At 36.6% G+C, this 18,926-nt stretch overlaps 1 protein-coding gene across 2 annotated transcripts in view; it reads left to right on the plus strand.

The window, feature by feature from the left end:
- The first annotated feature begins 641 nt into the window (after positions 1–641).
- EMB (embigin) overlaps positions 642–18,926 on the plus strand; it is a 122,622-nt gene continuing 104,337 nt past the window's right edge. For both annotated transcript variants that reach the window (XM_043887640.1, XM_043887641.1), the window contains exon 1: positions 642–901. In XM_043887640.1, coding sequence (XP_043743575.1) covers positions 670–901 — 232 coding nt within the window. In that variant the 5' untranslated portion in view covers positions 642–669. The remainder of the gene's footprint in view (positions 902–18,926) is intronic.

Consider the following 18,926-nt stretch of genomic DNA (forward strand, 5'->3'; position numbering starts at 1 on the left):
TAGTATAGAACTGTATGAAAAACAAAATCTCCTGAACTAGATTAATTTCCTGGATTAAGGAGAACTTTGTCTTTTTTATTTATTTTTAAATCTGGGGCCATGTTGTTAAGGAGTGATAACTATGGATATTCAAGTGGAGTTTTGCAGAAAGATTTCTAATTATTTCCATAGTACTTTAGATTTCTTACAACTTTAAGATTAGGTATGCCCCCAAAGTTTGATGTCTTAAAGCTCCCTGAAAGATAGAGCCTGCATCCTAAGACTTTATGGGGAGGGTCAATGCCAGGGCAAAAAGAGTGTGGGTCAAAGAGGTGAGTCCAGGAAGGAAGGTGGTCCATGACCCTGCAACCACAGCTTCAGAAGGAAAAACAACATATCTCTCACAATCAGTTCAGAAGTCTTCGAGGAAGGTCTTAAGGAATCTTTGTTAACTCAGAACAGTCTGAAAGACAAGGAAAGTACAGGAATTTATCTGCTAGCTTTTCCCATTTTCTTGACTCTATTTAACCGAAGTTAGTCCATGCGGCATTAAACCTGCACACTTCTAAACTGTGTTATCAGGTGCTGGCAGAGCCCTGTTTCAGGTCTCAGGGCGGAATACTTTACCTGGATCTAGACGTGATGGGAGGAAACAGCTGTTGGTAATTCTATGAAGTTGGGCCCGGGCACATGGGCTGCTGCAGTTCCTCTGGTGGCTGGTGCATGAAGGTGGTGCTGGGCCAGCTGACCCCTGGGAGAGCGGAGACACCGGCGGTTTTGGCAGATGAAGCACCAGTGGTGACGGCAGGACATCCCAATGACCCACAACCTGTTGAAGTCCGGGGGGCAGATGTGAGCATGGGAACCTGGCAGTCACCTGACAGAAGTTCTATACTTGGCGTCAGAAGACTCAAGAAGCCAGGTGAGCATTTGTAAGTGTAAGATAACTTGTCCTTTAAGTTTTGGGGAAATTTGCTGGTGGTGGTAAGGAAAGAAAGGGAAATTTTCCCTCTTGGACTATTTTTGGCAAAGGAGTTGATTACTTCAAACAAATAATGATATTTGGCAATTAATTTTACTTTCATCCTAAAAAAACCAACATTTCTTATGAAGGTACAGATTAAATTTCTTTTGATGGTATTGTTGTTGTTCCTCAGTTATATCTGACTCTTTGTGACCGCATGGAGTATAGCCCACCAGGTTCCTCTGTCCATGGGATTCTCCAAGTGAGAATACTGCGGTGGGTAGCCATTTCCTTCTAGAGGGGATCTTTCTGACCCGGGGATTGAACCTGCATCTCCTGCATTGGCAGGTGGATTCTTTACCACTGAGACACTAGGGAACCCCTTTGTCTCATTATCATTACATTTTATTTCCACCATGAGCTCATCTTCACTACTTTATCAAACTACAGTTGTACATTTCAGAATATTTATTCATCTACGAGGATTATTATCGAGGTTCTGATTTGGTCACACCTGCAACTCAACACTTACTTAAAAATGAAACAAAACAGAATAAAAAGAATCATCATAAGTTCATTTTTATGTATGCAAGATGTCAATTAATATAACATTTTAATTCAAATAAAGCTGAATACCACCTTATACAATAAATGTTTACCTTAAAATTTGAATTAAGATCTAATTTTTAAAAATTAAATATTTAAAACGTTAGACAAATCCATTTGAAAGTAAATAAATCCTACTTAAATTGTAATTTGGGGCATAAAAGTATTCCATATAGGGTGATAAATATTTTATTTTTTAAAAATAAATTTGTGCTAGAATTTGATAAAGCTAAATTAGTTATACAAAAAAATAAATTGCATGGCCCTTGCTTACTAGAAAAGTTCAAGCACTAGTAAATCATCCTATTTCTCCTCATTTTGGGGAAAATACATCTACATGTACATTATTTGTTCTTTTAGGTGCCAAGCAATCTAATATTTTCCTACCAAGGATGAACCAGAGAAATATCTTGTTTCATTTTTTGTAGTGCTAGGAAACTTTCTTGTATCTCAGGGGAAAATTCTGAGGCACATGTAAGTCATGGGTTGTCTTGGGGAAAGAAATTCTACTAAATATTTTATAACATAAATGTAATCAGTATGGATTATGTACACAGAGAACATCAGATAATTTACACAAGTGAGAGAAAAATGAAATAGAAAAATAACATCAGAGAAGTAAGGTCACAAAACTGGTCAGAGATCAAAGGAGGCCTAGAATTTCTACAGTGCAGAATTCTAACCACTAGACCACTGGGGATAGAATTTTGAAAATCTATGGTTAATTGGACTTTTGTTTTCCCAAACCTAACCCATTGCAAGGCAATTTTTCCCTGAATCTGACCTTAAAATTCAATGGAAGGAGAAGAAATATTCTCTGTAGCCTATTCAGTTTTCTCAACAGTGTTTATATCCAATATATAATTTCAATACTGAATTTGGCAAAGCTGGGGTTTCTAGGTCAGAGAATTAATCTCTTTGAGTCTCTTTAATCAATGTTCTAGTTTCAGAAAAACTAAATATTCCTGTTTGATTACAATTTGTGTTCTATTCCTTGGATCAATTTCCATAATTAAAAATTTTATCACAGACACTGTTCTCTGGATACACATACATAGGAACACATATTTCTGTGCACACATGTCCTAGCATATACATTCACATGACATCACAAATCTTGATCATGAAAAATCTACTAGATCTTCCTGGCATGAAATGTGGATGATGAATAACAAAGAGAGATTGAATTTGTGTCATCATTATATTTATTCTAGGTAAGATGACACTAATCTCTCATTCCTAGTTATTAATTCTGATATTTTATAAATGTATTACTCTGCAAGTTATGATTTGAAATTGAGTAGAATATCCTTAATAACATTAGTGACATATTGTTAATTAAATATTGAAGAAATTAATTTCCAAACTTGAAAGTGGGAAAGACTAATGAGGATTTTTATGCACAGGATAACACTCTGTTGACTAAATACTTAAATCACAAAATATTGTGAAGCTATAAATGTTTAGTCAATGGATTTTACATTTTTAATTATTAAAATATATTATGGAAATTTTCATACATTCCAAAAGGACAAAAAGTAAACAAAAATCTGTACACAAATCACCAACTTAGAAATAAAACATTCTGATATAGATAAAGCTAATTATGAATCTCTTTTTAATACCATCAAGTTTCTTTCAACTTCTGAGGTTACTGAAATACTTTCATGAGAATTCTGTTTTACCACCATGAATGGCAGACTATATATATATATGTCTATGTATAATACAGATATACAAAGGTTTTAAAGTTTTTATTTAAAAAGCCTCATATTATATGTATAAGCCAGCAGTTTTTTTCAGTATTAAATTTGTAAGGTTCACCCATATGGATTTGTATAGGTTGGATTTATTCATCCTCTCTGCTATGTAACATTTCATTGTATGTATTTATCACAAATTTATTTTCCAATTAATGGACATTTCAGATTTTTTCTATCACAAAAAGTACTATAGTCAATTATTTTAATTACTATCAAAGGTGGATTATTGATCTTGTGACTTGCCAAAATTCAGGTGGCTTGTTTAAAAAAAAGTTATGCTTGCAGATGTTTTACCATGATCTGTCATATTTTAAACATTTAAGTATGTTTCTTTCCTTCCAGAATTTATACTTTAAAAATATGATTATTGTGTACAGATATTGCCTTGTTATCCTGTTTACATAGAAGAAAGAAATGGAATATTTAAAAACCAAATTAGAGAACATTTCTGGGAGCAGGGGAGATGGAATTGTTTGGTTGGAATTGTTTGGTTGGAATTGTTTGGTTGGTTTAATTGTTTGGTTGGTTGGTGCCTAGAAAGTGTTTAATACATTTTGCTGAGTAAATGATCAACAAATGTAGAAATATTATAATATTTTATAGCTTGGGAGTCCAATTTAAAATAGACTCTGGTTTATTGTTTCCCAATTTTCCATTAGTATAAATTTTCTATTTATCTAAAGACAAAGACAAAGTCCACATTACCATCCAACACCTAAGATGGCAGTAACACTACTTATAGAATCTGAGAAGAATATTTACTATCCATGGGTTGATACAACCTGTTAGGAAAATACAACGGACAACTCTCATGGGAGGGTGTATCTGAGATGGTACAATACTGTCTTCTGAATGTCGGCGGACAGCAGTGTGCTGGAGCCAACTTGTAGTGGTTTGAGATAATCAAGTGCTAAATAACCAGACATTTTGAAGCTGGTTGTTAAAGGGAAGCTTGCAGTCAGTCATGGTGGGAAGACTTATATCATAGAAATCACCAAAGTCTACACATCAGCCCTTAACCCCCCAGCCGGCTATGGACATTTATCAACTCATCACTTGTACTCACAAGTACTTGTATTTGTACTACTTGTACTTTCTCCTTCGTTACCCCAACCTGAATTCTAAATATCTGTTAGGCTACTACGTAGGTACTGCTTTGAAGGCAGCAGGGATATTTAAAAGTGCTTCATTTTTTTGGCGTGTTTTGTTTTGTTTTTATCTTGTTCGACACTAAAATTTCAGAAAACAACGTGGGGGAGAAGTAGGCAAGGGAATAGAATTTACTAGAGGCATGGAGTGTCAAGGGGCTGTTTGCAGGCAGAGTTCTACAGTTAAAGTTGTCGTTGTTGTGTCTGACTCTTTGAGATCCCATAGACTGCAGCACACCAGGCTTCCCTGTCCTTCACTATTAAAGTACTACATTCTAGGTCACACATGGTTTGGGCAGGGAGGATAAAGCAGACCCATCCAAAGCTGAGTTTCATTCCCCAATTATACTGCCTCTTGTTGGGGAAGTGAGGGGGTGGATGTTGGAAACTACCCACACTGTCTACTTCAGCTTGGCTTGCATGCATGCTATGTCCGTTCAGTTGTGTTAGACACTTTGCGACCCCATGGACTGTAGCCCACCATGTTCCTCTGTCCGTGGAATTTTCCAGGCAAGAATACTGGAATGGAATGCTAATTCCTCCTCCAGGGGAATCTTCCCAACCAAAGGATGGAATCTGCATCTGCTGTGGCTCCTGCATTGGCCGGCAGATTCTTTACCACTGGGCCACCTGAGAAGCCCTGAAATGGACTCACTCTATGTGGTTAACCTTACTCCTCATGGTTTTGTAATATGCACCAAAATTAGGTTATTTTTACTAAATTCTTCTCCTTCAAACTGTTTCCCTTAAATGGGTCTGTTTTTCTCATCTTGACTGTCTGATCTCTACTTCCTGTAGACCTCCACACTCACTGTCTGTTCATTACTTGTGTTACCTGTCAACACAACCATGTTTATTCCTCTGGGCATTTATAAAAGTTTTAAAAACTGATATGTCATATTTTTATACTCCTGTTTAGATTATCTCTCTGCAGCTCAAGTTCTTGAGTCTCTCTAATTTCCCTGTTGTGTCTGATCAGTCTCTTTCATGGCTAATTTTTTCTGTGATTTCCATATGTGTTGTTAGTTCTTAATTGTCAGTTTATTCTTGCACTTTTGTCCTCCCTTTCTTGTGAGATTATACATGTGGCCTAGCTTTAAGGAACAGCTTTGCGTTAGCTGTACCGGGTCGCCTGGTGGTAATCACTGCCTTCGGGACACTATGATGCATTAATAGTACAAGTTAATTTTACCCTCAAACCCACTGTAGCCATAAGACTAGAATTTCACTTTATTTGGGAATATATCTGTATACATTTATATATTCCCCAATATATATTTTTTTCCACATAGAGCAGAGGAAGAGACAGGATAAGCTCTCTTATTTTCTGCCCGTGACATTGGGCAGTTTAAAAAATTGAATCATCCACCAAATGTGAGGGTCCCAACTCTGTTCTCTCAGTTCCAATTCTCTGTCTTGCATAGACTGGAGAGCACACCCCTTCTTCCCCGTCTCTCGGGGGATGTACAGCTTGAGTCCCTAAAGTTCTGGGAGGAAAAACACATCACAGGACAGTTTCAGGTTCCATTCACATGCTTACCATTTGTTTTCAGTTTCCAGTTTATTTCTGGTACTGACCAATTCGCCTCTTCGTTGAAAACTTACTTAGGCATTTAAAATAAGTTTTGTTATATTTCACCTGCTGTGTCTAGGTATTTATAGTGATGGCAGGGTTTCTTAATTGGCTTTCCTGCTAGAAATAGGAGTTGCTTTTTACAGAACTTACAGTCAGGAAAATTTATTTGAAAAGTGAATTCATTTTTGAGTGGGAATAACAATTGCTAGTAAGCGCATTTTGGTAGAATTAGACATTGTTTTTTCTAATTCTAAGGACAATATATTTTTGTAAAAATGGGCAGTGTGTTAAATTTGCCACTATCAATACATGTGGGGACTTTGAATTGGTAGAATTCTTCTTAAATTTAATAGACATATAAAAAGCTCCCTCCACATGCAAAAATACTACTAAGAATATCAAGAAAATAGAAAGAATAAAGCATATGGGAAGAATATAGCTTTGTGGACTATTTGGTGAAATTATGAAACAAATTGTTCACCACAGATAGGAGTTAATTCATGTCCTAGCTAAAAACTGAGCTGCAAAGGTAGTCGTGTAAATCAGACTGCAACGATGCTGATATAGTAGTCAGATTTCAATTTTATTTCACAGGCATTTGCAATGCATCCACCATCAGACCTGGGCAACCCTAATAGCATAATCTCAAGGGTCTTACTGCCTAGTGTGAGAATAGCATGTAAAAAAAATTCAAAATCTAGAATAACAGTGCCATACTAACAGCATGTAAGAGACAGAAGAAATACAGGGAAGCAAGACTTCACTGAGGAGATGGCAGCCTAGCAAGAATTTGAGAGATAAATAGAATTTAATGTGAAAGCTAACACAAGGGTAGGACAATTCAGGCACACTAAAAATGCCTCATGTGTAGCTTATGGGCATGATGCTTAGTTGGTATCATCTATGTTGAACAAGAGTATATTAATATTGATGCCCAGAAGACCTTGGGATATCTGAGTCCCCACTTGTGAATCTGATTCAATTGTTCATCAAAAAGAAACACGCTTGAGAACGGAAGCAGATTCCCCATATATGAGAAGAACAACCAATTGCTAAACAGAATATAAATCCTAGAATTTGCTAGAGTATTCCACAGACACATGAGAAATGTGAGTTAACTTGGGTGGGAGCCTGTTTTGTACCAACACAGATGCCTGCTGCATGTCAATGACAGTTGTGTGATCAGTACTCAATCATAGTCTCCCCTTTCTCTGTACATTTTCTGTGGAGAAGTCACTTAACCTCTAAATGCCTCAGTTTACTCATCTGCACAATGGGAAGAATCTAGTAACTACCTCAGGTCTTTGTAAGGCTTAAGTGTGTTAACGTGCACACAAGTATTTTAAAAAGTGACTGGAATTTAGGAGCTCTTAACTATTTCTATTATTGCTATGTAGATAGTCTGCCTTGGTTTTGTCCCTCATTTCTATTACAAACCATCTGTTCAAAGTTCACTTGGGGAAAAGAACTCCACATATCCACAAATCAGTATTATATGTATCATCCATGGTATTATATTCAAAGTGACCTTAATCTTATATACAATATCATAAAGCTTTTACACAGAGAATAATTGTATGTATTACTTATGCAAGATACAATTTTACAATTATTTCTACTCTCTACTTGTAATTTTAGTTTAATGCTGAAATACAAGTTTTATCTTGCCAGGATATTTATTTTATCTTTTTTTTTTCCAGATCAATTACAGATATAATCAATATATCCCTTCTCCCACATGGCTGTATTTAACATCCATTCATTTGTCATTCATCCAGTCATTTGTTTCTTTAGTCTTCAGTTACTGAGTTCTGACCGTCTACTAACATTGATTCTGATTATTTAGATATGAGTTATAGTTTGATGTTCACAACTAGCAGATGGATGAAAGAATACAAAAATATGGTGTGTATGCACTGGAAGTATCTCAGCAGGAAATCAGTATTTTAGTAAAAATTACAAGACTTGTAAGAAACACAAATGATGATTATCGTATATGCACAAAGAATAGGTAAAATGCTGATGATAGCACCACCTGAGCAATTTTAAACATAGCTTGAGATGGAGGAAGGAATGTTTCTCACATTTTGATATGTGATTTTTTTTAAAGAAAAATGAACTTACATGAAGCCAATCAAATATGAAGCACAAATAGGTTATTATTTATGTAAAATGTTTGGAAAAGGTTTAAAAAATTTTTCTGCAATTCTGTAGGTGGAATAAATGATCCATAGGTAGCTCAACTATGCATAAGGTAATGAGGAAGAAAATAAAGTTTATATTAAGGTTTGTTTGAATTGTATTGATTATTTTTTCTGCCAATAGGAAACAAAAAGTCTGAGGCAGAACTACATTTTTTTTGCTGATGGTTTAAAAAATTGAGGCAACATTGCTGATAACATTATATAAATTTCAGATTATATTCCGACTTCTGTATACATTACAGCGTGCTCACCAGCAATGGTTTAGTTTTCATTCGTCACAAAGTTTAGTTTCTATTCGTCACCATACACTTGATCCCTTAAGCCATTTTGCTCTCCCTCAGCCTGCCTTCCCTTCTAATTACTATTAATCTTGAACTTTATTTTTGTAAGAAAGTACTTAATTCAGCCTAACAAAATGTTCTTTCCTTTTTCCCTTGCTTTCTCTTTTTACAAGAAATCAAAACATCATACTTTTAGAGAGAATCTCCATTTCTGTATTCTGGTGGAAAGTATGTAAGGTTTGGCATTTTGGCCAGTTTCATTTTGAAGTATCTTGAGTCTATAGAAGTCTCATGATATATTTCCATGCTGCTTTAAAAAAATTTCCCCTCCACTGAGTTAGAGAATCTTTATTAACATGCAAGGCCCTTGGCCACACACTTCCCAATAGTCAAGCTGTTTCTCACACTCACCCAGCTTGTCTGTCCTTCCTCACTGCATCGCAGATATGCTCCCTCCTGCAGGACAGATCTAGATGAAGCTTTATTATGTACATTCCCTCTTATACCTGATACCCATCGTGACCACTCTCATTGACCACAGTAACTGTACCACTGATTTAGATAAACTCAATTTGGACTTATTTCTTCCTCATATGTAGTGAGTTTGACTAAAACAACAATTGCTAAATTTTTCTGGCACTCATAAATCTTTTTCTAAACTCTTAAATAGTAGAAACTATGTCATATTTATTTGTGTTTTCTTTTCCAGTCTTTGAATCTTTATGTAAGATAAAGAACAAGTGTTTTGGGACTTCCCTGGCAGTCCAGTAATTAAGACTTTGCCTTCCAATGCAGGCAGTATGGGTTTGATTCCTGGTCAGGGAGCTAAGGTCCCACACGACTTATAGTCAAAACCCCCCCAAATATAAAATAGAAGCAATATTGTAACACATTCAATAAGGACTTTTAAAGTAATCCATATTAAAAAATCTTTAAAAAATATTAAAAAATATTTTATTTCTTATCTAAATTCTAAATGAGTAAGTGTCCAAAACCAAACAAAACAGAGAATTGGTCAGCATAAACTCTACCTATAAAAGCCAATTTTTCTTTGACTGTTACTTTAAATATGATGACAGAGTCTTTTAAATGACTGGATTTGCTCTGAGTCTACAAGAACTACATTTATTTTATTTGTTTTCAATGTGTATCTTAAAAATAAGTGGAAATTTAATGATTCATTTTGTTCTGATTTTTAAATTCTAAGAATAGCCTCCTCTCTCTCTCTATCCTCTCTCGCTGAGGGCCTATTTTTCAATTTTCTGTGTATCCAATAAAAGAAAAAAAAAAAAACTATATATGAGCATTGTCCAAAAGTGTTTGTGAGATATATTTAGCAGTATTATAATGAAGGTCATTATCATGAGAAAAGAAAGACCTGAAAAAAAAAGTAGCTTAAACATAGAAGTACTTTCAACAATTATCTTTTTTTCAAGTTGTTTGAATCTGTTAGGTGTTCCATGAGATGATTTTAAATTTATGAGAATGAACTTCTTGTGAGAGTTTTTTCCCCTTAAATGTGAGGGGTATCACAAGATGATGTAAGACAAAAATGACATTGAACATTTGCACAGCTTTAAAACTAACGTGAATTTAAACTTAGATAAAATATATCTCTCTAAAATTTTTAAGTGGGGATCTATTTCTCTTATCTCTATGTCTTTACTGTATATCTAACTACATACATGTTAATAGATCACACATATGAATTTTTCATTTCTTCCTTTAAAAATGACTGCACCCATATCAATATTCCTACATTTCTTTATTCTGTGGTAACACTTAATGCCTGGATAAACACAAAGCATTATTGCTGCCTCCTGACTTCCCAGGTGCCACTCTTCAATGCATCTCATAAACTAAGATCACACCTTCTAAAACACTGTTTTTATAGTAACACTCCTTGCTCAAGAATCATAAATGGTCCTTGACTGGCACTTCAGTGGGAAAAGACCACGGATGTAGGAATCAGATGAGTGCTCCAATGTCTATATAATAATAAGCCTTCTCCACTATAAAAATGAATAATGACAATATATACCTTACAAAGTTGTTAAAAGTGGTTTTAAGGATTAAAAAACGATAAATATCTCAAAGCAGTTTTAAAATTGTAGATCACTATACAGATGCACTATGTAAGTTTCAAATTTCTCATAAATGGACTACTGCGTCCCTACCTGTCTAACCTTATTTCCCATCACTGATCTGTGGGCATACTCCGCTCCAAGTAAACTGAATTCTCTATCCTAACGTGTCATATCTATCCCTATCTTTACTCCTGCTTGTTCAATCTGTGTGCTCACCTTTCCCCCTTTAATATTACCTAAATTCCCAGGAAAATTCTCATCTCATCTTAACCTCCTGCTGCATATACCTAAATGGATTAGGTCTGATTGCATGGATTAGATTCACAGCCAGATGACCAAAACATAGAAGGCAGTCTATGAACAAACAGTAGGTATGCAGTAAATAGTTGTCTGTGGGTTGTTATTGTGTCAACTCTCTCTCTCTTTCCTCTGAATGCTATGGAATTATTTGTAAGCTTGAGAAGACAAAGGATGCTAATTAAAGTCACGTATGATGGTTAATTTTATGTGTCAATTTGACTGGACCCATGTATTTGGTGAAACATTATTTTGGATATTTTGATGAAGGTGTTTGGATGAGATTTCATATTTGGATCAGTAGACCAAATAGAACAGAAAAGCTGAGTAAGAGGAAACTCCTTCTGCCTGACTGGCTTTGAACTGAGATAATAGTTCTTCCTGCTTTCAGACTTGAACCGAATCACTAGCTCTTCCTGGGTCTCAAGCCTACTGGCCTAAGGACTGGAACCATGCTTTCAGTTTTCTTGAGTCTCTAGCTTGCTTACTCACCCTGCAGATCTTGGGACTTTTCAGTCTCCATGACTGCATGAGCAAATTCCTTATAGGACTAAATGGATATGCATGTCTGCATAGTTGCTGTGTCCTGTCTGACTCTTGGCAACCGCATGGATTGTCTCACCATGGACGGGCTCCTCTGTCCATGGGATTCTCCAGGCAAGAATACTGGAGTCGGTTGTAATTTCCTTCTCCAGGGGATCTTCCCGGCCCAGGACTGAACCTGCATCTCCTGGGTCTCCTGCACTGGCAGGCAGATTCTTTACCACTAGCGCCACCTGCAGTATATATTATATGAAGTCGCTCAGCCGTGTCTGACTCTTCGGGACCTCATCGACTGTAGCCCGCCAGGTTCCTCTGCCCATGGGATTCTCCAGGCAAGAATACTGGAGTGGGTTGTCTTTCCTTCTCTAGGGTATCTTCCTGACCCAGGTCTCCCACACTGCAGGCAGATTCTTTACAGTTTGAGCTGCCTCGGAAGCTCAGCACCACCTGGGAAGCCCATATATTTATATAATATAAGTCTATTGAGCTTTCCCTGTGGCTCAGTGGTAAAGAATCTGCTTGCCAATGCAGGACACCCAGGAGATGTGGGTTCAATCCCTGGGTTGGGAATATCCCTTGGAGGAGAGCATGGCAACCCACTCCAGTATTCTTGCCTGGAGAATCCCATGGACAGAGGAGCCTTAGGGTTGCAAAAAGTTGGACACAACTGAAATGACTTAGCACACATGCACATATGTAAATATTTATGAGAGTTGAGCCCTTTAGGATGCTTCTTGTGTCTTTTTTCATATATAAACTGTTTACTCTTAAATCTCCATGCAAACAAAACAAGATAAAACAAAACAAATAAACAACATAAAACGAAGCCAATTGAACAGGAAAGAAAAATCAAATGATTAAAACCTCTACAATTAAGCTACACTCTAGCAAGGATGTGTATAAAAACTGTTAAAAAAATTACCAGAAAATTAGCTATAAGCATGAGTAACAATATTCTACCTAACTTAAATTTGTGAGAAAGAAATGCTTAGGACACTTTTTCACACAGCCCAAGGAGTAAACATTTAGTTTCATTCACAAAGCCCAAGGAATAAAGATTCAGCTACAGTGAGCATAGTAAGATAGGAGTCTGTACTGTATACTAGTCTATTCTCTCTGCAGATACTTTGGGAGTATGCACATAATGTACACATTTAAATTGTTTTTAAAAAATGAAATATCACACACTAGAAATCTTAAAATATGATTATTTCCATTCCATTAGCTTGAGCAGTTTCATATACATTTCCACCTTGATCCCAAGTGTTGTCTTTGTAGTGGCATTTTTGTACTTTAATTGTAATAAAATTTGAAGCAGAGGCTCACTTTTTGAGCAAAACAATAGATTACAGTATTATTATTGCTATTTTACTTCTTCTCTCTATTGCACTGAGCTCTTGATTTTTAGAACTTCCCAAGTCCTTTGCATTGTATTTTGCACTTTGCCTTAGGTCATTGTACTGAACACATGTTCTGTAGAGCCAGAGCCCTTTTTGGTTTTGCTTGCCTTATATTTTCAGCACCTAAAATAGTGTCCAGTCCATTGTAAAAGATCAAAAAATTTTACAGATGGATAAATGGCAAAATAGACTGCCAAAAGAATTCACAGGCAGGTTTCCATTAGAAGATAGGATTTGAGTAAAATTCTAGCTTGTAAAATTTTGCTACAGTACCTAAATTTTACAGGTACTGTTAAGAATAAGATAAAAGTAGTTTCTAAATACACCTAAAGCAATATATACATATATTAATTATCAGAAAGAAATTAATGGAATCAGTTACCTTATTTAAGTGAAACTATTCTCTTTATTTTGTAATGTAGAATCTCACTAAGAACAGAATAACTCTTGTTACTGTTAAATATAAAACATGTTATACTTAGCACTGGTAGTTTAAGAGAATTTCCAATGGGTCCAATGCCATTTTTAAAGAGAACTATGCCTTTGTGTGGTAAAACCAACAAAAAAAGTTTCTGAAATTGTGTGTTTTTGGAGCAGAGAGGAAGAAAGCAAACAAACTCCAGAAGTTCTTCATTGCCTATCTCTGGTATAAATTTGCAGGTTTCATAGCAGCATTTCTTATCTGAGTGGAAAATAGCGAAGATTTTTCCCATTTCATAATTATCAGACAAATAAAATATGTAAAAATGTAAATGACTAAAAAATTCAGTTAAAGTACAGAGAATAAACGCATGTCCAGTACTTCAGTCTTGTCCTATTCTTTGTGGCCCCACAGACTGCGGCCCACTAGGCTCCTTTGTCCATGAGATTCTCTAGGCGAGAATATAGGAGTGGGTTGCTATGCCCTTCTCCAGGGGATCTTCCTGACCCAGGAATCAAACCCATATCTCCTGTATCTCCTGGATTGCAGGCAGAGAGAAGAAGTACAATAATTTAAAAATTCAAGTAAAAATTGCATGAATATTTCTGGTGGTTGGATTTTTAAGGTGTGGTGTTTCTTAATGGTTATTTTCCTAATCTTTTTAAATGTAGCTCCTGAAGAATAATGGAGAAATTCCAACTGTCCACTTCTTACCTATTTACATATTTTAATTTCTTGATTTCCAACTTCTTGGATCTTTTTTGTCTGCTTTATTATTTCATAGATTGAAATTCACTTGTCTTTGTTCTTTGTTCCCATTCACTGTCTGTGTGTTGTACCAAAGAAATGTAGTAATTGTATTGTGTATTTTGATTTACACAGTACATTCTGTCCTCTGGTATATTCATTGCCTAAAGATTTGAATAGAGTAAGTTCTGGTGGCTCAGAAGGTAAAGAATCTGCCTACAACGCAGGAGACCCTGGTTCAGTCCCTGGGTTGAAAAGATCCCCTGGAGAATGGAATGGCAATCCACACCAGTATTCTTGCTTGGAGAATTCCATGGACAGAGGAGCCTGATGGCCTACAGTCCTTGGGGTCGCAAAGAGTCAGACTTGACTGAGTGACCAACAGTTTAGCCTGGTGCTTTTTTTATTCAGTTGTACCTCCCACCTGTAGATTATTGGGATAGGACTCCACAAAAAGCACGAATAAAACATTTTTAATCAGTGAGTTCATATATTTCCCTTTAGTTCAATATTACTGGACTGGGCATTTTTCTTTTGAGAAGGAACATCTTATTTTTTCTGTTTCTTTCACTTCCTCTGTCAGAGATAAAGCTGGACATGAAAGTGATAAGGATAGTAACATAATATTGCACAGATAATCAGTAATATAATATCACATAGAGAAAAGAGTCTGGTGTGAACTGAACTCGGCTTTGATTTGTACGGAAGTGACTGGGCATTTTAAAAGGAGAAGGCGTGACTGGGGAAGGGAGTGGTTGAGGACTCATAAAATCAAGAAAGTGAAAACTTACAAAGAGCAGGTAGGAGAATTGGTCCATGTGAAAGCCATCTGGGTTTGCTAACTGGCATTTATAGTTTAATGAAATTAAGCTCCTATCCTCCATCAAGGCTGGAGACAAGGGCTCCCTCTTCAGGTTTTGGCTGGAACACATAGTAAATTTTGGAGGCAGCTGTGAGTTTTCTCTGGTTTTGAGTGATTAGAAGCTATGTGTTTGTGCTAAGTTGCTTCGGTCATGTCTGACACTTTGTGACTCCATGGCTGTCACCCTCCAGGTTGCTCTGTCCATGGGATTCTCCAGGCGAGAATACTGGAGTGGGTTGCCATGCGCTTCTCAAGTGGATCTTCCTAATCCAGGGATGGAACCCAAGTCTCTTATGTCTCCTGCATTGGCAGGCAGGTTTGTTAGCACTAGTACTACTTGGGAATCCCTGTTTAAGTCTTTAAAGACCAAGCTTTAGGTCTGGTAGAGAGTAGGACTTGGAGGAGCCTGACGAGAATTTGGTCAGAAGAGACAATCTTTGTCTCTTCTTTGAATACTTTAAAAAATCTCTTTTTAATATTATTTTGCTTTTGCTAACTCTTCCATCCAATGGAATTAAATGAAGTGTATTAAATAAATCTTAGCATATAATCTAAATGTATCATAGGTATATTGGCTTACACGGTTTATGCTTGTAGAATTTAGAACTGAAAGTTGATAAGAACTGGTAGCAAAAATTGATTTCTAATACCTGTGCTGTTTGCCAGTCACGGCTTATGGATCTGGTTTATGTCTTTTCCTGAAAAGTCCTCGTTGGCCATTCCTAGAGTGACTCATACTTCTTTTCTGAAGCAAGTAGTCAGACTTTCCATCTTTTTCTGCTCTTATCTTTCTTACTCAATGGTAATGATTTGCAATCTGCATCAGAAAGACATGTCTTCTTTCACTAACTCAGAAAGGGGAGGTAATAAAATTTTCTTTATAGTAAGCTTTTTTCCACTCCAAGCTCAAAGAAGGAAGTTTTAGGGATCATGAAATAAATGCTATCAGTCAAACCAAACAGACTCATTAAGCCATGAAGGAGGTTCTTTCCTTCTCTTATATTTATGTTCCTATTATGATCAAGGACAAAATAATGTATGAACAAATTAAGTAGCTCAAGAGCATTTTTTGAATATTTGATGCACTCACTAAATCGTATAGTTTATTATTCCAATTCTCCTTTCTGACTTAATTTTTTGGGATATAAATAAAAATAAAAGGTCTTTCAAATAACTTGATTAATTTCTTACAGTTTAATATAGCCCACTTTATATGTCTATTTGCTGTTTGTGTGGTCCAAGTTGATATTTTAAAAATGTATATAAAGAGCTGTGTTGTAAAAACATCTAAGATCTGTTATTAAGAATGCTGGTTATAGGGAAGGTTATCCCTGTGAGGAGCATATGAGAAATGTCCTAATTTTCTCTCAATTTTGCTGTGTACCTAAAACCACCCTAAAAAATTAAGTCTGTAAAATAGAAAAAGAAAAATTTCAATTAGGTCTTTGCTTTTTTTTTCTGATAGTGTGGGGGGAAACCGAAGTTTTTTTTTCTGCAGAAAGCCGAGAGGAACTAAAGAGCCTCTTGATGAGGGTGAAGGAGGAGAGTGAAAGAGCCGGCTTAAGACTAAATATTAAAAAAACTAAAATCGTGACAAAACTAAGACCTGGCCCCATTACTGCAAGGCAAATAGAAGGGAAAAAGGTGGAAGTAGTGACAGATTTCCTCTTCCTGGACTCCAACATCACTGTGGACGGTGACTGCAGCCATGAAATCAGAAGGTGATTGCTTCTTGGCAGGAAAGCGATGACAAACCTAGACAGTGTGTTGAAAAGCAGAGACATTACTCTGCTGACAAAGGTCTGTATAGTTAAGGCTATGGCCTTCCCAGTGATCACATGTGGTTGTGGGAGCTGGACCGTAAAGAAGGCAGAATGCCAAAGAATTGATGCCTTTGAACTGTGGTGCTGGAGAAGACTCCTGAAATTCCCTTGGACAATAAAGAGATCAAACCAGTCAATCTTAAGGGAGGTCAACCCTGAATATTCACTGGAAGAACTGATGCTGAAGCTCCAGTATTTTGGTCATCTGATGTGAGCAGACAACTCACTGGAAAAGTCCCTGATGCTGGGAAGGATTGAGGGCAGAAGGAGAAGAGGGCGTCAGGGGATGGCATCACTGATGCAATGAACATGAACTTGGGCAAACTCCGGGAGATGGTGAGGGACAGGGAGGCCTGGAGTGCTGCAGTCCATGGGGTTGTGAACAGTCGGATAGGACTGGGCGACTGAACAACAACAGCAATAGTAGGGGAAAAGAAAATAAGGAAGGGACTGGGCAACCGTTGCTCATACCAATTGACAGTAATCTCCTTCACCACAAAACAGTTAAGAATAATCTGTTTTAAAGAGTAGAATAGTGGTTGACAGGGACTGGGATATAGGGGGAATGGAGAGATGCTGATCAAATGTACAAACTTCCAGGTAGAAGATGAGTAAGTTCTAGGAGTACAGCATGGTGACTATAGTCAACAATATTTTATTATACACTTGAAGGTTGCTGGGAGAGTAGGTTGTAAATGTTCTCACCACACAAACACAATGGGAATTATGTGAGGTGATGGAGGTGTTAATTAATGCTATTATGGCAACTGTTTCACAATATATATGTGTATCAAATCACCACATGTATACTTTAAACTTACATGAAGTTATATCTCAGGGGATCTAGAAAAAAAGAATAATCTGCTCTATGTCTAAATTCAGAATGAGAATAAGTAAAGGTTTTAATAAGGAAAGGGAGGGAAAGGAAGGAAGCTGACTGATTTTTCAAGGCAACCAATAGCTTCAGGTAAGTGTTTTATCATTATTTGGTTAAGCTTCCAATAGCTTCTGGATGCTACCATTTTATTTTTGGAACATTGTTTTCTTTGTAGATTAATGCTTACTTTTCAGGAGGCAGGGAAGTAATACTGCTAATGTAAAAATGCCTTATTACTTTTACAAGGCTTAAAATGGAGATTGTAGGGAATGCAAGGTAAAGCAGAGTTCTAGTTTCTAGAGAAAGGGATTGCTTTTGGACAAAGCTCTCCTTGAGAAATGAATCCAAACAAGCACTGAAGAGAAGAAAATTTCTTTTGCAAGACAATCCTCAAACTATTCCTTCAGTTCAGTTCAGTCGCTTAGTCATGTCCGACTCTTTGTGACCCCATGAACCGCAGCACACCAGGCTTCCCTGTCCATCAGCAACTCCCGGAGTTCACCCAAACCCATGTCTATCAAGTTGGTGATGCCATCCAACCATCTCAGCCTCTGTCATCCCCTTCTCCTCCTGCCCTCAATCTTTCCTAACATCAGAATCTTTTCCAATGAGTCAGCTCTTCACATCAGGTGGTCAAAGTATTGGAGTTTCAACTTCAACATCAGTCCTTCCAATGAACACCCAGGACTGATCTCCTTTAAGATGGACTGGTTGGATCTCCTTGCAGTCCAAGGGACTCTCAAGAGTCTTCTCCAACACCACAGTTCAAAAACATCAATTCTTTGGTGCTCAGCTTTCTTTATAGTCCAACTCTCACATCCATACATGACCACTGGAAAAACCATAGCCTTGGCTAGACGGACCTTTGTTGAGAAAGTAATGTGTCTACTTTTTAATATGCTGTCCAGGTTGGTCATAACTTTCCTTCCAAGAAGTAAGCATCTTTTAATTTCATTCCTTACCAAATCCATAAAAGATGGTTGCAAATTGCCTGCAATGATACACATATAAGATTGCACTTAAAATAATTTGGGTTTTATAAAATCAGAGAAACAAAGTATGTTTATATTCATGTTGATATTTGGCAGAAAACACCAAAATTCTGTAAAGCAATTATCCTTTATTTAAAAAATAAACAAATTTAAAAAAACAAAAAGGAAAAGAATCCATGTAAAATCAAACAAGCTATGTTTAAAATTACCACTAGAGGGCATAAAATGGGGAAAAGGATAAATAACAGTGAGTTCCTAGACTGAAAAATTTCAGGCTCCTGAAATCTCTGAGGGCAGTGATAATAACGACAGTCAACATTTATAAGGTACTTACCATGTACTGGGCCCAATTTTAT

This window comes from Cervus elaphus, chromosome 25 (assembly GCF_910594005.1).
Source record: "Cervus elaphus chromosome 25, mCerEla1.1, whole genome shotgun sequence".
In the NCBI taxonomy this organism is placed as follows: domain Eukaryota; kingdom Metazoa; phylum Chordata; class Mammalia; order Artiodactyla; family Cervidae; genus Cervus; species Cervus elaphus.